The following is a 27,309-nucleotide window of genomic DNA, read 5'->3' as shown; positions in this document are numbered from 1 at the left end:
ACAAATTATAAATGTCGTTATATCCTATGGTGGCATTTTTTGGACTTATAGCGGCGTTTAAAAATGCCGTTGTAGGCCCAATTTCTTGTAGTGAGTGTGAGAGAGAACATTCAAAACCTAAGAAAGGATGATGAAATTGCACCGATCCCATATATAATTGGACGTCGGATGGAGGGGCAGTGGGTCGAGGAAGAAACCATCATGAGAAATGTAAAAATAAGTCAGATTTTTCAAAATTTCCCAAAAAAAACTACTGATTTTATAATTCCACATGAGATCCCTCACTTTTGGACTTACACAACCACAAATGCAATCCCTCAAACTTTTTTATGTTTGATGAGATATTGTTATAGACATTTTTGTGTGTTAAATGATAATCTTATGAGATGTAATAGGAGATATTATATTGTGTTTTTTTAGTTGTGAGGTTTCTTTTTGATAAAATCATTGTGTATATGCTATTATTTTGTTTATTAGGTGGTGAATGTCTATTACATAGTAAAAATATGCTCGTATTTTTGCCTAGAGAATGACTGTATAAAACACATCATATTATTGTCGTATGTATTTTATTACACTGGATTTTTTAAAAGTATTATTGCCGTCTAACCCGTTTAATTTCCGTACGTATCCATTCCCATTCAATTGTCGTTCTCGAACTTACTAAGTGAGGAACAAGGAGTCTTGAACTCTATTAGCAAAATCACGTTTAAAACGGAATTTTAAACGCATTCCCATTTTTAACACGTTTTGTCGTATTTTTCTCAAACATACAGGAAAAAAAGACAAACGGTAAACATTCCCGTTTGAAATGCATTTAAAACACTTTTTCGTTTTTTAAGCCTTTTTTTAGACCTTGGACTTGTTAAACAATGGTTTACTTAACTGACCATATCTCTCTTCCGAACTCCGATCAACTTGAATCTTTCATCGACGTAAAGATGACTCAAAGGGCTACATTTCTCATGATATCACCTTCAACTCAAGGTCAATGCACGGACCCCGAAATCGAGCTACAAATTGATGCATCTACTTAAAAGGGTTTCTAAAATTAATTTTTGATGTTATAGTTATTTTGAACATTAGAAGCATGTATTTCAAATAAAAATTCTTCAATTCTTATGAGAATAGTGCCATTTTTTCTTTGGTTCCTTTTCTTGAAATATGAATAAGGATGTAAACGAATTGGATTTGGTCGAATACTAAGATAGTGGCATTATCATATTTGTATCTGATTATATTCGGACGGATTCGGATAATATTCTATTAGTTTTCAGACGGATTTGGATAGTTTCCGGATAGTATTTTTTTTTTTTTTTTAAAATATGGATTCTCCTAAATCGATATAAACGCGGATCAAATACGAAATTTTGATTATATGTTGAGATCTTTACCATTTTGTTGATGAGGTTAGGACTGAGACTTGAGAGTTCATCAACTACCCTTTCTTTTACTCTTCTTAGTCTTTGATTTTCTTACGTTTTCTAGTTTTGAATTTATCTTGTATTTATTTTAATAGATATGTGATTCCATGTATCACAGTGCATAAAACAATATATATAAGCCAATAGAAAATCCAAAAAAAGAATCATAGCTTAACTTATAAAATTATGAAAATAAGAAAACAAAATACAATAAGGTAACTTAATCGAATAGTTAGACACAAAGATATAGTTCAAACATTTTATTACCGTCGGATTGCTAAACGAATCGAATAATAATAGGTCGGATGGGGGGATTATCATATTCATATCCGATTAGTTTTCGGACGGATTCAAATTCTCCTAAACAGATACAAATGCGGATCAAATATGGATTTTCGAATATCTGTTGACATCCTTAAATATAAACGTTTAAAATCCGTACCGTCTGTTTTCTGTTTTTTATCGTTATCTATTTTTTTGACCGTCTATTTGTAATTTTTTATTGTTTAAAACCCGTACCATTAAACTCCATTTTTTTGCCGTTTCCGTGTTTGCTAACTATGGCCTTGAACTCTCTTCAAGGCATTGTTGTTACGTTGCCAGGTAATACAACTATAGTCCCTGAGTCTTTTTTTTTTTTTGGTAGGAACTACAGTCCCTAAGTATTCTTCTCATAGTAAATCTGACTATTATATGCGTATAATACATGGATCTGAATGTTTAATTCAAAAAAAAATATTTTTTTTGTATAAACGCTCGGATATAGATTTATACACTTTTTTTAAGGTTTAAAGTATTATACACGTATACCGAAAGAAGGCTAAAGAAAATCTCCTTCTTCTCTGCAACTTCTCTCTCACTTCTCTTCATTGAAAAAAACCGTCTTCTACTTTTATGTTTTTTTCTATCACTACCGTGAACAAGGAGAAAGTGTAGGGTTGGAGGTAGGACGTCTCTCTCCCTTCTTCCAATTCCAAGGCTCCCTTCTTCCCTTGGCAATCTAACATTCTAACCCTTACCTATACTTTTCCTTTTCGCTTTTGTGCGTGTTCTCTGTCCATCATTGTACGTGTTCTTTGCATGTTCGAAATTCATCATTTTCTTCCACTTTTGCAATCATTGATTATGTTTGCATGATTATGGCTTCATTTTCGTGGACAAACCATGGCCATTTCAAACATCATCCACCACTCCTTTCCCTGGACCGTTTGCTTCATCATTGTGTGCACTTTTATGATGCCAGTATGTCTCATCGATCGGATCGTGACTGTTTGGAATTGGGAGATTGCTCTACGGGACCTACATTAGGTTTTTATTTCTTTTGTATGGTTTAGTTCGACACAGAGACAATTGGAAAATTCACTGTTGTTATGGTCTTGTTCTGCCCATTTAGATGATCGGCGTTCAACTCCGACAGTCGGCAACAGAGAAGATGACAGTTTTTTTAACTATCAAGACGATCTTAATGTTGCACCACGTGTTTCCCATAATGCCTATCCACGTATGGGTTCTCAACTGCTGCCTTATCAAGTTGGTAACCACAAATCTGTCTACGAACTGATGACAAGAATTGATGATCTGGTAGCATCAACTGTAGTGCATATTGAAGACTTTCTATTTTTTTCTTTTTACTTTGTTGCTTGTAATTTTAACTTTGTTCCAAGGGAGATTAACAACGTGGTTGTCTCCTTGGCTTGGAGGGCTCTGTCAGTGACATGTAGAACGGTTTGGCCCAATTCCATTCCATGGATCCTAGAGATGTCGAATTTTTATCACTTACAGTTCCCCTGCCTGGTATGGTTCCCTAGTGCCTCTAATAAAAGGGGGGTGGACCCCACCTGGGCAGTGTGTGTTCAGTCAGGGGGTGGAATGGTCATTTCAGCCCCCCTATGAGAGGAACTGCACAACCGTACCGATCAGCGAACCTCAAGGGATAAATGTCCGTTCTTCTCTTTCCATGAGTTTTACATGCTAACCATGAATAAAATGTTGGGAAAATTACACGATTAGCTACTTTTGGGTTTTCATTTACAAAACTGTCCACCCTATGTTTGAGTTAACAAAAATAGATAAAAACAAGTTTAGTTTTACAAAACTAGACAAAACAGTGACTCTCCTTCCTTCTTGGCGTTCCCCTCCGAAAAAATCTCTTTTTTTTCCTCTCGTTGCTGGGGTAGCAGAGAATGGCGGTGGTTGGGACAAGGGTAGGGTTGCGGGAATGGAAGATGCACGGCGAGAAGGCAACGACAGGGGTAAAAATGTCTAAAAAAGTAAGTGTGGGAGGGAGAGACACTATTTTGTCCAGTTTTGTAAACCTTAACTTGTTTTTGTCTATTTTTGTTAACTCAAACATAGGGTGGACAGTTTTGTAAATGAAAACCCAAAAGTAGCTAATCATGTAATTTTTCCCTAAAATGTTTCCTTACATAAAAAAAAAAGTATTATATACGTACAAAACACGTATTATACGGTTTTATACGTTTTTTATTTTAAAAAAACAAAAAAAAACACACTCCCGAACGATGGAAGTCACCGAAGCCCTGAAAAAATCCCCAAACCAATGTCCCTCTCTCGCGGATACCAAACTTAGACCCCTTCTTCTTCGTCTACGTTCCCGGTAATTTCAGGCCGGCGACTGAAAAAATTCCCAAACCCTCGGCCCCCTTCTTCTCCGTCTCCATTCTCCGCCTCCGTTCCTCTGCGATTGCAGCGACCTTACAATACCGGAATACCCCGTGGCAGTCGGCGATTGCAGCGGCAGATTCACCATCTCCGTTCATTTCGGCCAGCGAGAATCTATCTACTCTGTAAGTTTTGTCTATGTGTATGACTGTCTCTCTCTCTCCTCTATAAATTATCTGAGTTTTTTATCCTTATAGAGATGCTTTATTTGCTTCCTGAATCTTAAAATTTAGATGAGGTGCTATCATATAACTCCATTAGACCAGTGAATACTCGGAGCACCTCAATGCATATGATTTCCTTTGTTTCTCTGAAAAGTTAGCTTGTAAGAGACAAAATACATGGAGGTCGATGATGTCCTGCTGCCTTGGAGAGATGAGAGATCACCGGCTCCTTGAAGATAGAACATCATTCAAAATGGTGCTTAGGAGTCTCTAGATGTGGACTGCCCTTCTATGAGAAAGGAGGGTCGATAAGTAGAACAGAGCTGCAAGTATACTATTACCATCTTTGCAATGACCCTTTCCTAGTCAAGGTTGATGATTCATAATTTAGAAACCTCACACATACATAGTGATTAAGAAAAAGTGCCTGCTTATCTCCATGTCTTCCTACCCTGAGTATGGAAGTTTTGTGCCAATTACTGAGAAAGGTTAAAACCTGGAACCTTCATAAAGGAATTAGGGTGGATGAACAATCTGTTAGCATTTCCCATTTATTCTTTGTATCTGGCTGTCTTATTTCTCTACTAATGGTTATGGTTTTCGGGATTTTAGCTGGTAATAGTAAGGAAGGATTGGAGTGTCTTGTCCATACTGAAATTATTAGAATAGATCTTTGTCTTTATTCCTCCATTTTCCTCAAACTAATCAAATTTTCAGTTACATATTATTGTGTTTATTAGGTGTACATACCTGTTGCATAGTGAATATATGCTCGTATTTTTGCTCCCCGTATCATTGCCGTACATGTTTTATTGCGCCCTGTTATTGAAAAATATTATTGCCTTATGGTCCATTTAATTGCCGTACGCATCCGTACCTGTATTATTGCCGTTCCTGAACTTACTAACTATACTTCTTCCCCAAGGACCTCAACATCTCTGGTCAACTATCTGTGCACCATTTCCATTTGACCCCCCTCCTCCCTATTTCTTTCGGTTTGTGTAGTTCAAACATCTTCGATTAATTTGTAGTTGCGATGGAGAAAAGGTTCACGCTCCTCCAAACCGTTGCTGCAGCTGGAGTATTCTCTGCTGTTTCCTGCTGGTAAATCTTATTCCATTTCTCTCGGCTCAACATTGGGATTTACGTTGGTGATCTTTTTTTCTTTTTTAAATTCCCCAACTGTGTAACTGTTCATTTATGGGTTAGGTACGGATTCATGTTTGGAAGGGAATCTGCTCGGAAAGAACTCGGTGTTTTGATTGAAGATCTGCGTCGTGGAAATCCCAAAATGGACACTTCTCACGATTCCTGAATCTCCCTACCAGTGGAGTAGGTAATATTCTCTATTTGAGTTTTTTTTTTTTTTTGTTTATTTGATTTGCTATTTTTCTGGCTTGACGAGCTCTCTGGAAGCAGATTCATTAATCATTGTGCTGGTTTCACTTTATTTAAACCTGGGCTAGTAGGATTAATCTATAATAGATGGTTACTATTTCACCTTTTCGGGAATTCGATAGCTAATGCGTCGTTATGGGAGACAGTTTACATGTCAGGGCTTAGAATTGTGGGAGAGGGACTTGGTTATAGCATTGGGACTAGGGTGATGTGAAAGCTGAAATGAGTTTATAAATGTATCTGAGTTCGAGTTTTCTGTGTTTCTTGTAAAATACGAGAGAAGTATTGGTGTAATTGAAGTCTTTTGTCCTATAACACTTTAAAGATCAATGCTGAACGATGTGAGTTTGGTTGGCTGCATTGTTTCCATCTTGTTAATTTTCCTAGATGATGAAACTAAGCATTTTCGTTTTATTCTTTTATTGTTCTGGTAATTATGTTATATCTGTAGAGTTCTAAAACAGAATAGCCATGGACTCCAGCATTTTCCATTTGGTTCCTTTTTGTGGTGATTATTGCCTTAGCTTCCATTTTAATGCGCATACTTTGTGTCCTGTGCTGAAACCTAGGTTTTAGCTTGTCTTAAAATGTTAGATTTATGTATGCCATTTTATTTTATCATGGAAATTTACCTTACGTTGGTGTTTGTCTTGGGCAGAAAAGCTGTTCTTCTGGAATGCAATGTAATAAATCATTAACCGTAAAAGTTTAGGAGTAGAATCATTCAAGAAGTTTTTCTGGTTATGTAAAAACTGTAAGGGTGTTTTTAGTATTTGAGCACTGTTTGGGATTTAATTGTCTTCTAATCTACGTAGAGGTACAACAACAACAACTCAGCCTTATCCCAATTATATGGGGACGGCTACATGGATTCTTGCAAAGACAAAGTACTAATAATAAAGGTAAAAAAGAAAAGAAAAACAAAAACTACAACTACAACTCAGTCTTATACAAACTAAGTGGGGTTGGCTACACGGATCCTTGCCCTCCAATCAGCTCTATTCGATGTCATACCTGAAACAAGACCTAGACTATGCATGTCTTTCCTCACCACTTCTCCTATGGTCATTTTAAGCCTGCCCCTAGCTCTTTTAGTACCTTCAATCTGAATCAAGTCAGTCCTCTGAACTGGAGCATCCAAAGGCCTCTGTTGAACATGGCCATGCCACCTTAGATGACTTTCTCGAAGCTTATCTTGAATCGGGGCTACTCCCAAATTAGCTCTAATATGATCATTCCTTATTTTATCCTTCCTGATTTTGCCACTCATCCATCTCAACATCCTCATCTCCTTTACATTTAGCTTATCTCTATGACGCTTCTTAACTTCCCAACATTCGCGCCATACATCATAGCCGCTATTTCCTATAAAATTTTCCTTTAAGCTTTAAAGTAATCCGTCGATCACATAACACTCTGGATGGACCTCTCCACTTCATCTATCCTACTTTAATTTTCTGTGAGACATCATCTTCTTTATCACCTTCCTTACTGATGATTGATTCTAGATACCTAAAATGGTCACTTTGTGGAATCTCCATCTCATCAACTTCCACCCCTCATTATCCATCCCAGAGTTACTAAAGTTACACACCATATACTTGTCTTCGTTTTAATTACTTTAAACCTTTTGATTCCAAGGTTGATTACCACAACTCTAGTTTGGTGTTAATTCCAGCTTTTGTTTCATCCACCAAAACAATGTCATCAGCAAAAATCATGCACCAAGGAACCTCATCTTGGATGTCTCTGGTTAATTCCATGATAAGTGTAAACAAATAAGGGCTTAAAGCTGATCCTTGATGTAGCCCAACTGTAATTGGGAATTCACTACTTTGACCTCCTACGGTTCTTACACTAGTCACCACACCGTCTAATGTAATGCTAGATTATAGGTAACCTAACGCCTAAGAATACCTACAGTTGATCAACTAACCCACACTCAACAGCAGCCAAGAGGCCCAAGACACTGCAGCAGCAGGTCTGGAAACAGAGGTTTAAGAACAGAAAAGTTGACAAATCAAATCAACAGTTACCCAACTTATATGGTCTTGATATTCTCACCAAATAGAGGTCTAATAGGGAGGATGAAACCCTAATAATCTCAGCTCCAACTGATGGCTGAAGGTGGAAATATCAATAGGACACCAAAATAGAAAGTAAACTCAAATTTAGAAACTTAGTGAGTAGAGACCAAACCAGCCAGCAGAATCTCTCCAAGTTTGGATCGAGTGAAGGGGGTGTTGAGGGGGATTTCTGCTCCAAATCAGCCAATTTCAATGGCTGGTTTCATGGTTATGGAAGTCTGAAGTTGCAGCAGATCTAGGGAGGAAAACTTGGATTGCAGGTGAGCAGCAGTCTTCTATTGGTGGTAAGCAGCTGTGCTTGATGGTGTTTAAGAGTCGAATCAGGCCTTCACAAAGGGTTGCAGCAGCAGTTGATTGGAGTTACACAGTAGCAGTAGCAGAAGAGATCGAGTGGAGGTTGAAGAAGAAGATAGAAGGGATAACTAGATGGGGAAGGGGATTGGCTCTCTCAGCCTTTCATCCTCTCCCAGGACACATAAACATGCACAAAGCAAGCTTTTCATTCATCATTAAATTGTGGGGAGGCTCCTAAGAGCTCTATACATAAACAGGCAGCAATGTCTTGCCCTTCAAGAAAACAGAAAATAGAAAGTAACTTGGAATTAGAAACTAATACAAAAGGGAAACTAAGATCTTTTAAAAAAAGGAAACTAATTCAGTCTTCAGCCTTCTAGAGTCTTCAAGAGCACTAGCCGATCTATATGGGCTTGTGGGCCCCACTCTTTAAACACCTCCATCGGCCAAATAGAAAACATGAAGATAAAAGACAAAATTGTTCCCCACAATTTGGGTTTGAGAGACCCAAAAACTCCCGGTCCATGTGGCTGGCCCAGTTAGGTTGGTTGGCCCTATGGCCCATTGGATTGGTCCACCAATTGTTGAGATGGCCCAGCCCCCTTGTGATGCTTGCGGATAGAATAATGCTTGTCATAGAATTTGTCTACATATCTTTAATTGTGTCCACATATTTACTTGAAACACTGTTCTTGCCTGTATTAGGATCCTACATGATGAGGCACATATCCATGACCACCAATCTATGTTGAGTGGTTAAGTTCTCCCCTAGAATAACTTTACAGTCCTTACAAAACAATCTATTAGATCTTCTAGTTCGGAAGAAATCTATTTGGCTATTATGATCTCTACTTCTGTAGTTGACTTAATGCTCCTCTCTCTTTTCAAAGTAGGTGTTTACAATGGATAGATCATAAGCAACCATGAAATCCAAAACTAAGATTCCCTCCTCATTCCTCTCACCAAATCCATAACCTCCATACACACCCTTCATAGCCTCTACGATCTCTCCCTACATGTTCATTCAGATCACCCCTATAAAGTAAGTGTTATAATAATTTTTTCTCCTTGACTAATATCTTGCACTAATCCATCCAAGTGTTCCCAGAATTGTAACTTACTACTTTTGTCCAATCCTACTTGGGAAGCATAAACACTGATAATATTGACTACCTCTTTCTCCAACACAAATATGATGGATATAATCCTATCCCCAAGTCTTTTAACATCCATTACATCATTCTTTAGAGCTTTATCCACTACTATGCTCACTCCACTTCTATTAGTTTGCTCCCCCGTATACCATAGTTTAAAGTCGTCCAACTCCTTAGCTTTTTAACCTTTCCATCAAGTCTCTTGAATACATGCAATATTAATCCTTCTTCTCCTCATCACATCAATTAATTCTAGACTCTTGCCCATTAAGGAACCAATGTTCCAAGAAGCTAAAATCCTATGCTTTTGGAAAAGCTTCTTAACCCGCACAAGACCACGGTACGAGAGCCCTTGACTACTACGTAGAGGTAACTCTAGTTAACTTACTCCAAAATTTTTTAGGGTTGGCATTGAAACTTCTTAAAGAAGTGTTGATTCTTGAGATTTGTTCTCATAATTTTGTGCTTATTTTGGCTTATGGAAGTGATGTAGTCCTATATAGGCAAGGCCTAATAGGAGCTAGGTAAGATCAGAATTCTGGAATTGTTTGCTAATTAGGAAAATTTGGGGCTGTTTAGGGTAAAACTAGGGTTAGGGTTGGACAATGGCAATGGGGTTTTAATGTGCGAGTCTAGGGTGCTTTTATGGCATATAAATAATAGGATTCGAGAAGGTTCTAAAATTCTGCAATCTCGGCAGAATCGAGTTGTAGGTTTTAGGTTTAATGGAGTGGGGGAATGGAGGTTTGTAGTGGAGGTTAAGGGAGCTGGGCTTAAGGTCGAGTGTAGGGAGAGGTGTGGGGGATGTAGGCTGGAAGTAGGGTTTGAAAGTGATGGCTAAAACTAGAGTTATGGGGGAGTCCTAGTTGAGGTAGGAATGCAGGTTTAATGGAGAATTAGGGTTGATGGATGGAGGAGGGTGTGGATTAGGTTAGAGGATGAAGAGGGGAAGGATATATGCAGGAAATTAAAATTACTTATGGTTTGATCTCCTTCAAAGGCAGCAGCAGCTGCCTGAAGAAGCTCGATTGAATAAGAAGAAGGATCTCCCGATCTACAAGATGCAAGGAGTCGATCGGATTCCACCAATTCCTTCACCTTGATATTACCCACAAGGTAGCCTTAATATTACTCACAAGGTTCACTCAACAGAGCAGAGCGAAGAAAGCTATGGCGGCAAACAAAAAAGCTTTTTCATTAATTAAATTCGTATGTAATCTGCCTCCTTTACAAACTTATATAGAAGACTCAAAAATAGACTTAGACACTAAAAAGGAATGGCCTAATAATGTAGCTCTAAATAGGAGATGGCTCCTATTAGAGGCCAAGCAACAGGATCTAAATAGGGCTGCTGGTTTGGCTAGGTAGTTTGGGGCTGTTTAGGGCAAAATTAGGGTTTAGGCTAGGGTTAGGGATGAATGTGATACATGGTAATGATCAGCGAGGTCTAGGGACTATTTTGATATAAAAAAATAGAATTTGGTTAGGTTTTATGATTACCAGATTTAGGGTTAGGGTTTTGGGTTTTAGAAATTAGGAAAACTACCAAAACTAGGGTTTAAAGTGGGATTTATGACCAGGGCTTGAGGTTGAGTGTGAGGGACAAGGGAATGGAAGTTTGGCTGTGATTTGAAGGAATTCTATTGCTTGAATAAGTCTAGACAAAAATTAGGGTTTATTTTGGTTTTAATGGAGAAGGGGGAATTAGGGTTGATCAAATCTGATCAGGCCCAAAGCTGGATCGAGTGAAAGGGTTGGGATAAGGATGCTATGCCTGAATTTTGGGTGAGAGGATAGGGCTGGGACAGAGCTTAGCAGATCTAGGGTTTATGAGAATTCAAATTAAAAATAAAGGGATCGAATGGGGAAGGAGAAGGAATGAAAAACAGAATTAAACTTCAAACTCACAAGAGGAATCCACCGCGGGTCAGCAGCTTGACAATGAAGAGGGGAAGGATATATGCAGGAAATTAAAATTACTTCATCGGTTTGATCTCCTTGAAAGGCAGCAGAGCAGCTTGAAGAAGCTCGATTGAATAAGAAGAAGGACCTCTGATCTACAAGATGCAAGGAGTCGATCGGAGTCCACCAATCCCTTCACCTTGATATTACCCACAAGGTAGCCTTGATATTACTCACAAGGTTCACTCAACAGAGCGAGCGGCAAAGCTATGAGATAAAGAACAAAGCTTTTCATTAATTAAATTCGTATGTAATGCTGGCCTCCCTTACAAACTTATATAGAAGACTCAAAAATAGACTTAGACACTAAAAGGAATGGCCTAATAATGTAGCTCTAAATAGGAGATGGCTCCTATTAGAGGCCAAGCAACAGGATCTAAATAGGGCTGCTGGTTTGGCTAGGCAGTTTGGGGCTGTTTAGGGAAAGTCGGGGTTTAGGCTAGGGTTAGGGATGAATGTGATACATGGTGATGATCAGCAGGTCTAGGGGACTATTTTGATATAAAAAAAAAGGATTTGGTTAGGTTTTATAATTACAGTAGATTTAGGGTTAAGGTTTTGAGTTTTAGAAATTAGGAAAACTACCAAAACTAGGGTTTAAAGTGGGATTTATGACCAGGGCTTGAGGTCGAGTGTGAGGGACAAAGGAATGGAAGTTCGGCTGTGATTTGAAGGAATTCTGTTGGCTGAATAAGTCTAGACAGAAATTAGGGTTTTTTGGTTTTAATGGAGAAGGGGGAATTAGGGTTGAGCAGATCGATCAGGCCCAAAGCTGGATCGAGTGAAAGGGTTGGGATAAGGATGCTATGCCTGAATTTTGGGTGAGAGGATAGGGCTGGACAGAGCTTAGCAGATCTAGGGTTTATGAGAATTCAAATTAAAAATAAAGGGATCGAATGGGGAAGGAGAAGGAATGAAAAATAGAATTAAACTTCAAACTCACAAAGCGAGGAATCCACCGGCGACTTGACAATTGAAGGAACCTCCCGATCGCGTCTACGATGCAAGGAGTCGCACGTATCCACCCACCCTATCCACCTTGAAATCCACAAGGATACACCTGAAAGGAGCAGAACGTGAGCAGCAATGCAGCCAGCGGAAACAATCTTTTTTTTTATTCAAATTCCAATGTGGGGGAGCCTCCCATGATTTCTAATTTTATAATAAAGGGCCAATGGCCAAATCCTAGAACAAATTAAAGTCTCCTCCTTCTAAAATCGTGGAAGGGAGAGATTTAATCTAACTTAACAAATTTAAAACAGTAAATTGATTGAGAAATCCCCTACGACTTAAAATAAAAGAATCTAACTTAAAACAACTAATTTAAAAGAAGATTTCATACTAGCCAATAGGATATAAGGACCTATTAACCAATAGGAACACTTCCTAAATTAGACCAATTGAACCAATTGGATGCAACCAATTCTAAACCGTTTCAATATAAAAACAGGAAAATAAACTAAGTATGGAAAATAATAATCTTAATCTATGGCTCCCTATTCGGGCCCTAAGTTCAAACTTCTTCTTCTTCTTCTTCCTTCTTGGAAGCTGCATCAACTCTCCCCGTCTTGAAAGCATTCATCCCACGATGAATGGCCATAGAATGGTCTTCCAAATCGGGATCAAGTTTCTTGAGTTCATCTCCGGCGGATGGTTCAACTAGGATGTGGACAGCAGCTCTTCAATGGATGAAAAAGTCAAATTCCAAACTTTCAGCAACCCTAACATCATTACATGAACACCTTGTAAGTCATCATCAAACCCCAAGCCCTAAACCTTAGAAACCCCTACTCCTACCTCCATTAGGAATTGTCTCCAATAACCTTATCTTGTTGTCCAACTCATCTAACCTACTTCCATTCACTCAAATGTCATAAAACCTATACCATTAGACTTTCCTACACCCGCCCATCATTACTATATAAGACAACCCTAACCTAAACCTAACTTTAACCCTAATTTGACCTAAAATTCAATTACGCCCAAAATTGCAGAATTTCAAAACTCATCCAAACCCTAACCTTTTTATTCCATATTGACCCCCTAGACCTACCCATTAATACCCTATAAACCCCTTTCCCAAAATCCAACCCTAACCCTAGTTTTGCCCTCAATTACTAAACCCTAGCCCAATCGGCCAGCCTTGTTAGGTAACCCTATTACCCTGGCTCCTAGTGGGATTACTCCTACCTAGGACTACATTATTTGCTTTCAAGGCCTTCTCAAAACAATCTCGAACGTCTGCAACGTCAACCACCCCAATTGTCCTGTTGATCTCACTTGACAGACCCAACCTAAACCGGGAAAGCATTTGGATGCCCTCCTCCCTAATGCCAGTGCGAGAAGAAAGAGCATCGAATTTCCTCATGTACTCAATCACAGTCATGGTCCCTTGGCGGAGGGAGTTGAATTGATCCTGCAACTGAGACCTGAAGTGCCTTGGCAAGTATTGCTTACTCAGGTCATATTGCATGTCTTCCCAAGTACGGGGTGCAGTACCATTAAAGTCCATTTCTCTTTCAGCAGCTCACCACTCACGTGCTAGTTTGACAAGTTTAGCGCGGACTAACTTCATTTTCCCCTCTTCAGACAGGTAATACCAATCGAAATAGTCTTCTATTGCAGCAAACCAGTCATAAAATACCTGGGGGTCAGAGTGACCATTGAATTCTTTCAGCTCAAGCTTCACTTTTTGGTTGCCTGTATAGCGCCGATTAGTACCCTGGTCTCCAGTGAAGTAGGACCTCATATACTCCTCAAAAGTAGGCTGCCGACCTCTGTCTCTGTACCGGTCTTCTCTATCTCTGTCTCTGTAGCCTCGGTGGTGACCTCTGTGTTCCCGAGAAGGTTCACGGGCATATCTAGGTTTGTCCCGATTATCTCTATAATAATCTCTATCATCCCTGTCATCTCGGTCAGTCCTGAATCTATCCCTGTGACCTATGTGTCCATCTCTATAACCCCTGTAGTCATCTCTGGGGCTCCCATCTCTGTCATGCAGTCTCTGTATCACTGAATGGAGTTGGTACCTGTCTTCTTCTATGGGCAGGTTGCTGTCCCTATCAGGAGGGATTCTCTGTCCTTCTAAGTGTTGCAATCTAGTCATGATTGCATCAGTTGTAGCCTTTTGATCAGCAGTAAATTTTCTGAACATCTCTAACATTGCTGCCATAGGGTCGGCTGGTTGTGGCAGCACTGGATTGCCATGTTCATCCATGGCTCTGATACCAATTTAATGTAGCTCTAATTATCCTATTTAGAGGCCAAGCAACAGGATCTAAATAGGGCTGTTGGTTTGGCTAGGCAGTTTGGGGCTGTTTAGGGCAAAGTTAGGGTTTAGGCTAGGGTTAGGGATGAATGTGATACATGGTGATGATCAGCAGGTCTAGGGGACTATTTTGATATAAAAAAAAATAGATTTGGTTAGGTTTTATAATTCTGCAGATTTAGGGTTAGGGTTTTGGGTTTTAGAAATTAGGAAAACTACCAAAACTAGGGTTTAAAGTGGGATTTATGACCAGGGCTTGAGGTCGAGTGTGAGGGACAAGGGAATGGAAGTTCGGCTGTGATTTGAAGGAATTCTGTCGGCTGAATAAGTCTAGACAGAAATTAGGGTTTTTTTTGGTTTTAATGGAGAAGGGGGAATTAGGGTTGAACAGATCTGATCAGGCCCAAAGCTGGATCGAGTGAAAGGGTTGGGATAAGGATGCTATGCCTGAATTTTGGGTGAGAGGATAGGGCTGGACAGAGCTTAGCAGATCTAGGGTTTATGAGAATTCAAATTAAAAATAAAGGGATCGAATGGGGAAGGAGAAGGAATGAAAAAACAGAATTAAACTTCAAACTCACAGCAGGAATCCACCGGCAGCAGCTTGACAATTGAAGGAACCTCCCGATCGTCTCGATGCAAGGAGTCGCAGGAATCCACCCACCCTATCCACCTTGAAATCCACAAGGATACACCCACAAAGGAGCAGGAACAGCAGCAGCAGTCGGCCAGCAGCAGAAACAGTCTTTTTTTTTTATTCAAATTCCAATGTGGGGGAGCCTCCCACGATTTCTAATTTTATAATAAAGGACCAATGGCCAAATCCTAGTACAAATTAAAGTCTCCTTCTAAAATCGTGGAAGGGAGAGATTTAATCTAATATAACAAATTTAAAATAGTAAATTGACTAAGATACCCTTACTGAATTAAAATAAAAGAATCTAACTTAAAACAACTAATTTAAAGGAAGATTTCATTCTAGCCAATAGGATATAAGGACTTATTAACCAATAGGAACACTTCACTTAAATTAGACCAATTGAATCAATTGGATGCAACCAATTCTAAACCGGTTCAATCTAAAAACAGGAAAATAAACTAAGTATGAAAAATAATAATCCTAATCTATGGCTCCCTATTCAAGCCCTAAGTTTAGGGCTTCTTCTTCTTCTTCTTCCTTCTTGGAGCTGCATCACCTAACCCAATCCCTAACCTATGAGGTAACTTAAACTAGGCCTGTAAACGGATCGGATTCGGCTCGGATACGGATTGGATGTAATCGGATCCGGATATTCCTTGGTCGAGTACGGATACCTCTAAATGGATTCGGATGCGGATCGAATTCGGATTTTCGACCATCCGTTTACACCTCTGCCTTGTGTAACCCGAACCTTCATCCCCCCTAGTGGATACAATTTACTCTCAATCCATAGTTTTAGATCATGATTCTCTTTTCCTCATATTCTAGAACCTGTTGAATCTTCAAAAACCCTCAAGATCATTATTTACTTAATTTTTTATAATTAAGTATTCGGATTCGGATTTTTATCGGAGTATTCGGATTTTTTTCTGGATATCTCTAAACAAATTCGGATGCCCCTAAACAGTTACGGATGTGGATTTTCGGTTATCCATTTACAGCCCTAACTTAAACTGACTAGGAAACTAGAATACTAAATGAAATAGACTCAAAACATGGCTGGACTTATAGAGTCCTAATCCAGCCCAACCTACATCACATAACCACTTAAGTTGTCACATGACCACTTAACCAAGTCACATGATCACTTAAATTGAACCAATTGGATGCAACCAATTTGAACCGGTTCAATTAAAAAACTTAAAAATAAACTAAGTATTGGGCTAATCCGTATGCAACCTATATACCATATTTTAGGCCCATAAAGTGGCCTATTACATTAGAAACCCATGGGATCAAAGGCCCAACATGTGTTAACCAACCCTAGACTTATTCCCAATGAAACAAGCCCTATTTGGTGATGAATCTGCATCGAAGTACAGGGTGGCAATCGTCTAGTCATTGTACATATTGCTTGGTTTTCTATTGAAGTTATAATTACCAATAAGCTGTTATATTAAGGGAGAAGTCTTGGTAGAATACACCGAGTTAGGGAATTACCTCCTTTTCATTGTTTTATTCTTTTTCTCTTCTTCGCAATATTTTACTTTTGTGTCAGTTTAATCTCTAGTGGATAATTCTTACTCAGTCCCATATGGGCCGGAGTTATTGCTCATATTCAGCTCCTTTGAATTGATATGCAGATATTAGTGAGATATTTATTGGGGCTTTTCTTGAAAAAGTGAGTATAAAACTAGGTCTAAGAGCTAGTGAAGGACTTTATTAACTTGTTAAATCTGGAATAAGGTTTCATAGGGAGCTAAAGTCTATACAGACTGTTTGAGTTGAAGCTGAGAATGAATTGGGTTAGGGCTGACCTGTCGTGATTATGGGATTGAAGTAGTTTAGGAATAGTGTTGCGAGGGGAAATGTAATTGGAATATGTTAGGTGTGTAACAAAATCTAGTGTTTCAAGTTTCGGAGCAATAGAGCAAACGGTCAACGGCATTGGAGCATTAGTGGCATTGAAAAATAGTTACTGTTGCAAAGGGAAATGTAATTGGAATATGTTAGGTGTGTAACAAAATCTAGTGTTTCAAGTTTCGGAGCAATAGAGCAAACGCTCAACGGCATTGGAGCATTAATGGCATTGAAAAATAGTTACTGTTGCGAGGGGGAATGTAATTGTAATATGTTAGGTGTGTAACAAAATCTAGTGTTTCAAGTTTCGGAGCAATTGAGCAAACGGTCAACTGCATTGGAGCATTAATGGCATTGAAAAATAGTTACTGATACTGTGGTTACAAACTAAGCCTAACTGGTTTGTGGTCATGATTGGGTATCTGAGAAGGTAGAGTTGAATCACAGATGAAAGATAAAAAAATCTTGAACAGTGGTATCAATCTTTTTTCTGTTGTTAGTTGTGGCTTAAATAGAATAAGGAAAGAATTCAAAAATTGCTTTTTTTTATCAAGCTCATGACTGTTATAGTTATTTCTAAGATCTTGTATGGGCATATTTTTTTTGAAAATAGCCTTTGGAGATCCCTGACATTACACACATGTGGAAAGATTGAAAATTTACCATTGACATGTCCACAGAATTCCTCAAGTCACTCTTAAAGATTAATTCTTATCTATGCTACTTAAAAGTTATGTAACTTCTAGTATGAATTAGTCACTAACTAAGCCATTAGGCTGAAGCTCTTGTATCAGGTTCTGAATAAGCACTCTGAAGTTGGCGTGGGGGGGATAACTTGAATGGTGCAGGTCACAGGCAGCTGTTGGGGCTGCAATTGCATTCATGAGGGGCCCTAAAGTGGCTTAACTGGAGAAAACCCATGATTTACTTATTTGGATTGGTTCAATGTCAAAGCATAACTGCATGTTTTACACACATGTATAGATGCTCCAACGGAGTTGTAGCTTGATCTTTGTAATTGACATGCTCCATTATATATTTTTTATGAAAATAGCCTTCGGCCGATGAACCTTTGCATCCAATTCTTTAAAGTTCCTGCTATTTAGCATGAACTGTAATTTCTATAATGTTTTAGAAAAGAGAGAAATTTTTGGTCTTGAGGGGTCTCCATATATCGCCTAAAACTCGTATTATTATTCTATATTTTACAATATACAATATATTATTCAGATTTTGTCTCTTGTAGTGTTGGTGTCATGATATTGTGAGATTTTGTTTTTTTTTTTTAATTAGTTTAAACCTAACTGAAATAAATGAGGAATTTCGAATGTGATGGTAATGGTGGTCTAAGGGCAGGATCCTGTGATGGGCTGAACGATTCATGTTGGGGAGGATGAATACTGGTGCTGTCTATGAGCATGTCGGTACTATATATGTGGAGCAGCAATCTTATGGCTCCCTTGCTCAAGATAGGAACCACACTATTTTTTCTTCCATTTTTCTTTTCGATGACTAAATTGTATATTTCAAATTAAATGACAGGAAGTAGACAAGAAATGTAATTATGACAAGAAGACCGTAGGACAGCATCTCTCAAAGAAAAGAAAAAAGGTGCGTGTGTGTTTTGGGTGGGTTGGTTGGTGGGTGGGTGGGTGGGTGGGGGGGGGGCAATAATGTTGATTTGATCCGGTACTAAAACTCGGAACTCGGTGCCAACTCAGTCCCTTGAAAAACCGAGTCGAGTCGTGATCTCGCCGAGATTTTGCCGAATTGGTGCATTTTTTGTTTTTTGATTCAAAGTCTCAACTTGGTGGGTTTTAGACCTAGTGTGGGTCTGAAACTTGATATTCAACCTATTTTAGGTCATTTAAACACAATTGCACTATCAGATTATGTAAAAATAAAGTCTAAATATGAGTTATGTATCGGTCAAACTTCATTTGGTGTGTACGAATACTGTCAAAATTGCTCTGAATGAAAATGTTTTCTTGACCATCAACACAAATGAATATTTTCCCGCACTTTTGATTTTTAGCAATGTTTTACCATATTAAGATTTATAGAATTTTTAGATTTGAGAAAAACCCCAACATTAGAAAGTTGAAAATTGCATTTAACGTCGAAAATTCTATTTTTATTCTTGAACTGGGGGGTTGATTTTTTTTCCTTTTGGAATTTTATTTTTTAATTATTTTTATTGGATTCAAATAGAGGGGTATTTGCTTATTTATGAATAATATCTTAAGTAAATGAAATACAAATAAATGATGTTAGGCATAAATAAGTGTCTGTCTTAGTTCTTGGCCTACATAAGTGTCTGTATACCAAGGTTTGCATAGATAGGTGTCTGTATATCAAGATTTTCCACCAAGCTCTCGAGATCTGGCACTCATATAAAAGAGTTTGGGTCGAGATTCTCGAGATCTCGAGAACTCGGTAAGATCTCGAGATCTTAGTCGAGTTGTTGCACTTTTGCAACTCGTATGCCAACTCGTCTCGATTTCTCAAAAAGCCGAGAAACTCGCCGAGATCTCGCCCGAACTATGCTTGCAGCTCCTTAACTTTAACCCTACCTGTCACAACGCATATCCATGTTTTCTTTCGAAAAATGCTTTTCCCTGAACTGTAAATTTATTTTCTTACAATTTCAGCAAAAAATTTTGACTAGTATTCTCCGTTTTTGGAGAAAAGTCTGGATGGAGATTTCTTGTGACTCTTGGGTCCATTGAGCCCAAGATTATTAAACTCAGAATCAAAATCCGGATCAGATACAACTGATTTTGACTCAGCTGGAATTGACCTGAACCCTAGAAACCCAGCATGAATTGGCTGCTCCGGATCAGCCTGAATCGGGATTGGGCTTGGCTGATTCCGACCCGAATTGATTTGACTGTGATCCTATTCCCATTTTTTAAACCCTGAGTCTCTTATGAATTTGTATGGTACCTGTAATGATGAGCCTCCATCACGAACCGTGCTTTTTGGCTTATATTAATTTTCTTTCCCACAGTGTTAACCTGAACAGGTGCTTGCACTTGTTCTCTTGTTGTAGGCACTTGCAGAAAACAAAAATTACAGTGCTTCTACCATTGGGGACTCTGCCTATCATTCAACTTAAATGTAGATGTACTCACAGAAAAGAAATGTTTGATTGTACTTTGCTTCTTATTGTTGGATGGTTTAGAGCTTAAATGTTGTTGGCAAAGGGTTCCAGGAATAAGTTGACATTTATTTTTCTTGTCTGCTGCATTTTTGTTGCCTTTCAAATCCATTCCTACATGGACACCTTGATGATGATTTGATTAAGAACCTCAGCTTTGATGATTAACTAAGCTACTGGCCACTGATCCAGGGTGCAGGTTCTCGTTACATGGATTTGGCTGAGAATATCAGGGTAGGTTATTTAACCTGATGCTTCTATTGAGCTGTGGTATTAGATTTTTGAAGCTCTGCATAGTTGTATGGATGAGGTGCCTACTCTCTCTTTGGTGGATGGCTGATCTCCATGAGCAGCTTAGCCTAAGAAGCAAGACGTTTAAATTTCACCTTATAGGAGATCATTTGGTTGTACTTTTGTTGTAGGGAGAAATGATTGTAGATCCTGCATAGAAATGTTGTAAATTGAAATATTATTTTGGCCATTGATGTGCAACTTGGAAAGGGTACTCTTATTCATCAGAGTATAATGAATCTGCTGCAAATTCACATGGATGATTGTGTTGATCATAGCATCGTTTACTCTTCTGAACAGATCAGAAAACATGGTTGCTGCCATTCAATAACCATAAGAATCCATTAGTTTAAACCTCGACAGAAGGAACTTAAAATTGTTCCATGGTTTAAAGAGACACTTACATAATGGTATATTTTCTATTCTTTATGAAACTCTCTTCCTTTTCTCTAGGACCTAGTATACACTCTAAATATATATATCTTCATTCATAAAGTTGCATATCATTCTTTATGCTGGAACAGCTTCCTTAGTCTTCAGGTTCTGTTCATTGAGAAAGCCAACATAAAGTTTGGTATGGCCTGTGTCTTGCTCCGAGAGCCTGAGATCCCGGCCACCTTCTGACATGCTCTTCACAAAATTCACTAAATTCCTCCAATTCTCCCCTTCAAACAACCTCTTGTTCATCCTTAGATATGTGAATGCACTCAATCCATTCCGTGAATCTGACCTACTCGTTGCCAAGACTTGTGCAAAAGCTCTATCGTCATACCTCTCCAATGCATTTTCTCCCGCAAGCTCACAGCACGTGGTCTTAGTTGCCATCTTCACTTGCCGGACTAGTCCTTCAGGTGAGCAGTTTGCATGTGCCGGTTGTTCTCCATCTCGCATCTCCATACACGTGAAGTTCAGTACGACGCCTCGTTTCCCCAATGTTCTTGCAATCGGAAGGTAGCCATCTCGGTGCCTGGTGTTGTAGTACCCAGCTGTTAATTCAGCTGCATGGGACCTAGACCCATAATGCCAATGGATCCCTGCAACCTTTCCAGATAGCTTGGCTCTGGTTCCTTGAAATATAGCTTCAGCAGCAGCTAGAATCTGATCACCATGTTCTAGTAACTTTCCAGAGTACCACTCTAAGAAGAACTTGCCGTACTCGGTTTTCCATGTTCCTTCCCTCCTGAAGAATCCAGTGTCCTCTGGGAACTGGTTGTAGTTGCCTGCGTCATGGGGTCCACCTTTACCCCAATCTCCCTTTCCGATTGCTTCGGCTGATGCTTCCAGGGAAGCTCTCATGTACTGTTCCAGAGTGCAAAAACTTGTTTAGAAAAGGATATACAAAATCAAGACCCTTTGAATTCATTTATCTTTCTAATTGAACTGTCCAGATTGGTGTTCTGTGGGCATCAGCAACCTCAGATGCTTCATGGCTCAATATTACCTATGGAGTATGGACCATATGTGTGGCCCTGCCTCCCATCAACTTGCATAAAGCATACAATTCAGTTGGGTTGCTATAGAGAAATGACTTTTGTTTGAAAGGTCTACCTTGTCATAGCACTGGAATTCACCAATTCCAGGGAATCTCCAAGTACCATTGCTTTCTGGATAAGATGGATACCTCAGCTCCCCACAGGGGCCCATTCCAACTTGAACTTCCTGCAAATTGCAACAAAATTTGAATAAACTTTGTTAGCCAAAGTATCTTTTTCCTACTCCTAAATAGGTGGAAATGAAAAGGAAAGCAGCTTTAAATGTTAATGGCCCACTTGATGCTCTCTCCATGTGTGTGTGTCTCTGTCTTTTTATGTTGGGGGGGGGGGGAGTTTTAAAAGTTTATTTCAAATTTGAAAGGAAACTGTTGGTTTATGGTTGTTATTATCTGTCACTTATTATAATTTGATACATTACTGCAATTTATATTAATTTTTTCTTTGGACAGTTAAGACTGTAGTTTGATATTAAACCTAGGATTATGTGTTAACTTTGACCCACTTGCCTTTTTAAAATAACTAAATCATATTTTATTTCTTAATTGACTAATTATTTTAAAGGGTCTGTAAAAGATTTCAACATCTTTTAATCTTCTATTTCTCACCGATGTCTGGTGGAGATTAAAGAAATCACTAAACCATTGATTAGTTTGTCATTAATAATAATACCCCATTAAAAACAATGCCACTTCATGTCTTGATTACCAAAAAATTGGCCTTTCTCCATAGTTTTGGTCCTTATCCATATCCTGGAAGGCATGTGATTACAATTAAGAAAAGAAAACATGATACATATAGGTTGCTTACCACAATAACTCCTCCTAGATAAGCTTTGAATGTGTCCCTGAAGCTCCTCATGAAATCAGAGTAGGTTTGGATGGGTGTTCTTCCCTTGAGCACAGGCAATGAATCACAGCCCAAGGAAATATACTCGGGATTCCTCCGGCCAGACCTGTCTGTGTAGACTAGATCAGGGTTCTTGCTGACTTCTTCAAGCACCCATGGAGGTAAGGGAATACTGAAAATTCAATACAGAAGAAAGATCAAATATTGAAAAAAGATTGGACTAGAAACAAGGACTTAAACAAAATCAACAAAATTCCATGGAGAAAAAGCCAATAGCTTTCTGAAAATTTGAAAGCATAAATCTACAGGGCCATGGTTTGAATAATAACAAGAATAGCAGAAGCTATAAGAACATGAATTGTGAGAAGAAAATCTAAACATTTATAGAAATAAATTGGGGAAAAAAGAAGATTTTAACTCCAAATCCTAACAAGATAGGGAAGAAAAAAGAAGAGGGAGAACATATTATGAGCCTTTCTGCATACCTGCAAGAGTCTCCAACATTTCCTCCACACTGATGGAAAGACATAACAACTTGAAGCTTCAGGCCATGTCTTTGAACCATCTGGACAAGCTCAGCATAACCATCCCAATTATACTTTAAGGGACCATCTTTCTCCACCAAACCCCACCAGGCATCCACCATAACACCTTCAACTCCAGCACTCTTCAAGGCCATCAAACTGGCATTCAATGCCCGTGGCCTATTCAAGTTACCGCCGACGGATACTGTATCAAGAGGCAACATCACGAACACAGGTACTTTTTTGCCGGCCTTGTGAGCCCCTGAGGAGAGCCCATGAAGCCACTCCTTCTTGTCATCATTCTTCCCTTCAAAAAATGAAGTCTTTTCGCGTGGGAGAGTCGCTTTTAAACTCGAACTCTTTGCCCGGAGACGACACATCGGTTTGAATGGGACATAAGAAACACATCCATGGAATTCATCAAGTGTTTTGGGACCCTTGGTGGTGTCCTTTGGATTGATAAAGGAAGGAGAAGAACGAAGTGTTAAGGCCATTTTGGTTGTTGTTGTAACTAAGAATGGAATTGGGAAAGAAGAAAATATGAGAATGAATGGACTTTGGGTGTTTATTTATAGAGGGAAGGGAAGGGAAGGGAAGGGAAGGAAAGGGGAAGGGATCACAGTGTATTTAGGCTTGTGAAGGAGACAATATTGGTGGGCTCAGCCTAAAAAGGAAAAAGCGTAAAAGATAAAACTGGTCCACTCAGCTTTACGTGGACTCAGGTAGCTACTCATCCAAGAACTTTTCCCATGCCTTCCTCAATTCGCATTTGTTACGCGGTTCTTTCCCCCTTTTTTTATTCACTATTGAAATGCATGAAACTATAACTATCTCACTCAACCACTTATCATTGTGCGACATCTGGCGGTGAAGTCAGGCAACCTGCAACCTGTTATAAAAGGGTTTTGTACGTTACACAGTACTCAACCTTCTGTTTTTTTGTAGTCTCTCATGTGCAGGTCTCCAGTCAGGGTTTCTTGTAATTGTTGTTACAGCCTTTGAGAGGATGGCTCAGAATAGGGGTCAACCGGTTGATTCGGGATGGTTTCGGTCCGGGCTGAATCGATTTCGAATTTTTGGTGTAGTAAGGGTGAATCCGAGACCAAACTAATAAGGAAAGCTTCGGTTTCGGGTTAGGTCCTGTTTGACATATATATGTATGCAAAATTATAAAAAGGTTTTACGGTTTTTTAATGAGTTTTGGGCTGGTATCGAGTAATATCGGTTTGATTTCGATCCACCGTTTTCCCCCAGTTTTCGGTTTTGGGTTAAATCGGTTATCCCAGCCCAAAGCCGCTCTAATAAGGATCGATTCAGTTCGGGCAGTTTTGTCGGTTCGAGCTAGGTTTTGATACCCAGCTCAGAGCCTAAACATGACAGCAGTCATGTCCTTTAGTTAATAGTTTTCTATAACCTTTGCAGATTGCAATGAAACCCAACTTAATTTGGAAATTCAGACAAAATTCATGAGTAGAAAGAGTTTAGAGTTAAAATTTAATTCTTCCTCTTAACCCAAAATTTAAGAAAGCTGTAATGGCATGCAATAGGATTAATGGTGGTAGCTAGTTTTTCTTTCATGTGTGGTGCATGAGCATGTTTATCAGCAAATAGATATACCAGCTGATGGCTTTCTGATAAGTATGAAAAAAAATATGAGATATTATTTAAGTGATAGAGATACACACTTGATTTTCCAGCCAGTGGCTTTGTAATCACACTTGCTCCCCTATCCTTTTCAAAAGCTCATCTTAGATAGACTGGACATTTTCACTATAAGCTGAACCTTAGATTGGTCATATGTTGAAGAACTGAAAAAGAGAACCTTAGAAAAAATATCCTTTTGATTCCTTTCCTCCTTATTTTTTTCTTCTCTTCTTTCATTATCATCATTTTTAGTACTAGAAAAGAGACTCTGGATTGAAGCAGGGATTAAGAGATTGTTAAATGGATAATTGACCCTTCTGCAGTTATTAACAGTTTTAATGGTTGTTACAAAACTCTAGTTTTCATTTTACAAGTAGCCTATTCTCTATGATTATATTGTGACAAAGGAAACAGAACTGGTAAAAAAATATTAAAAATGCCCAAAATCAATATGATTACTATTGGTAATAGTCATTAATTAAGTTGTAGCAGCTGTTAGAGCAAGATTAATTATTACCCTAATAATTTTCGTCGATCAAGTAATCCTGTAATGAATTATACTGCTAATCACATCCTCTGTTTTTCATGGCTTTACCTATAATCAAGGAGGGAATTTTTGAAAAACATCAACTTCAAGTCTCCAACAATATCCCACAAAGAAGGAAACAAAAGGGTTTAGCAATTTCTTGCCAGAAAAGAGCAAGTAGGCAAACCCTACCAGCTAATTGTACATTTGATCTATATTCTTGAAGATGTGGCTGAGAAAATCTTAATAAATAAAATAAATTTCAATTTTTCTTTGGTTTTGGTGGACTTGGGATAAGAAAGACTAGCTCTTTCCAGGTGGGTGGGTGGGTGGGGGTGGTGAAGAACTATATGTGGTTGAAATTACTTCCATGCTTCCTATGTTTTCTTCCTTCTTCCTGAACATATCAACATCTCTTAACTGTCTCATTGGTTTTTCATCATATACTCTCTTGTTACATCTCTTAACTGTCTCATTTGTTTGTCATCATATTCTCTTTTGCTAACATGGACATGATCATCTCCGGTACTTACGCGCTCCAGTCAGTCAATTACAGCAATGGGATTGACAATGCTGAGAAATCTTAACCACTGGGAGAATGGGTTTGGATTTCTTCATGGCTGGTCATGGCATTGCTTTGCTGATCTGATCTGATTATCCTTGCTAAAATTAGTCAAGTCCACCATAAAGACATTCATAAACCGCTCTACCGTAGTTCTTAGCGGATAACCCAAATTTTGATTTAATTAGTACATTATACCATTTGAATACTAAGAATGGTATTTACAGAGAATTAAAGTGGGATGGATGAAGTGTAGAGGTGCGTCCAGAGTGTTGTGTGACCGACGTATTCCTTTAAAGCTTAAAGGAAAGTTCTTTTATAGGACTATTTTATGACCAGCTATAATGTATGGAGCAGAATGTTGGGCAGTTAAGAAGTTATGTGTGGCAGAGATGAGAATGTTAAGATGGATACATGGAAAAACTAGGAAAGATAAAGTAAGAAATGAACGTATTAAAGGGAAAATGTCAACATCTAACAGAAGGTAAGTATGTCGGTAAGGATCGAAGCGAGGGAGGCAAGAGTCACTAATCCTTTCTAAGATAATATAGAATCTTAAGAGTGAAGAGTGCTCAACATCAATGATTTTGGTCTATTTTTGTCCAGATTTCTTGATCCCACTTGCTAGTTTTGTAGCTTTAATGCCCACCAAAACCATTTTTTGTGGAGGGCAGTTAAGACCTTATCTCTTTTATTGCAGGTCCTCTCTTTTTCTTTCTATCTCTCTCAAAGAAGTCTCAAAGGAGTACTCCAAGAAAATAAGGGACACGCTTTCTTTCATGTAAGCTGTACTGTTATCCAAATCTTCCCCATGTGATACTCCAACCAGCTTTCTTTGGGGCCTCATGTTGTCCAAGTACACTTGAAGGTAGATCAAGGAGAAACCTGTTCGAGGGAGGAATCGAACATGTGGCATGTCTAAAAAAGCTCATTTTCATTAGCCCTTGCATTGACAAATTTTGTGGTCCAATTCAACCTTGTATCCATCCCTACATGGATTTATATTTTTCTTCTTGTACTATCGACCGTCCAACATGCTTTCAACATTATCCAACAAGAATTTAGATGTTAATAAAATTATCAAAGTTATATTATGCAATGTGGTAAATGTAGATAACATATTCACAAAATTTGAATGACAAACTAAATAGCTATATGTTGGGGTTGGAAAAAATAACCTTTCCAACTTTCTCTATGGATGTGAGCAATGCACGAAAACGATTTGTGCAAGATCAACAAAAACACAAATTAATAAAACAGGCACATACACAAAGAAGAGGGAAAAGATTTATGTGGTTTGGCAAAACCGTCTACATCCACGGAGTTTGAT

The 27,309-nt window shown here is 38.6% G+C and overlaps 2 protein-coding genes across 9 annotated transcripts; one reads left to right on the top strand and one right to left on the bottom strand.

Annotated features, from left to right (window-relative positions):
- The first annotated feature begins 5,179 nt into the window (after window positions 1-5,179).
- On the top strand, window positions 5,180-20,385 carry LOC122666419. 8 transcript variants are annotated; one of them, XR_006333669.1, is made up of 5 exons: window positions 5,203-5,255; window positions 5,289-5,374; window positions 5,480-5,602; window positions 6,327-6,485; window positions 9,573-9,656. XR_006333669.1 is itself a non-coding variant. In XM_043862547.1 (4 exons), exons 2-3 carry the CDS (start codon window positions 5,307-5,309, stop codon window positions 5,583-5,585), a joined length of 174 nt encoding a protein of 57 aa, XP_043718482.1. In that variant the 5' UTR covers window positions 5,180-5,255; window positions 5,289-5,306; the 3' UTR covers window positions 5,586-5,606; window positions 17,716-17,964. The 8 variants fall into 8 exon arrangements, 5 of the variants coding, with proteins under 5 accessions (XP_043718482.1, XP_043718485.1, XP_043718483.1 ...); XR_006333663.1 differs by having other exon boundaries at window positions 5,480-5,606; window positions 6,332-6,485; XR_006333614.1 differs by having other exon boundaries at window positions 5,480-5,606.
- Window positions 20,386-20,702: 317 nt separating this feature from the next.
- On the bottom strand, window positions 20,703-23,805 carry LOC122666403 (beta-amylase 3, chloroplastic-like). Its single transcript, XM_043862545.1, has 4 exons — window positions 23,209-23,805; window positions 22,685-22,895; window positions 21,933-22,043; window positions 20,703-21,683 (listed from the first exon to the last, which is right to left on the bottom strand). Exons 1-4 carry the CDS (start codon window positions 23,739-23,741, stop codon window positions 20,895-20,897), a joined length of 1,644 nt encoding a protein of 547 aa, XP_043718480.1. The 5' UTR covers window positions 23,742-23,805; the 3' UTR covers window positions 20,703-20,894.
- Between the last annotated feature and the right edge of the window lie 3,504 nt (window positions 23,806-27,309).

Source organism: Telopea speciosissima, chromosome 1, assembly GCF_018873765.1.
Source record: "Telopea speciosissima isolate NSW1024214 ecotype Mountain lineage chromosome 1, Tspe_v1, whole genome shotgun sequence".
NCBI classification, from domain to species: domain Eukaryota; kingdom Viridiplantae; phylum Streptophyta; class Magnoliopsida; order Proteales; family Proteaceae; genus Telopea; species Telopea speciosissima.
The sequence above is the reverse complement of the archived record's forward strand: the minus strand, read 5'-3'. Positions and strand labels throughout refer to the sequence as shown.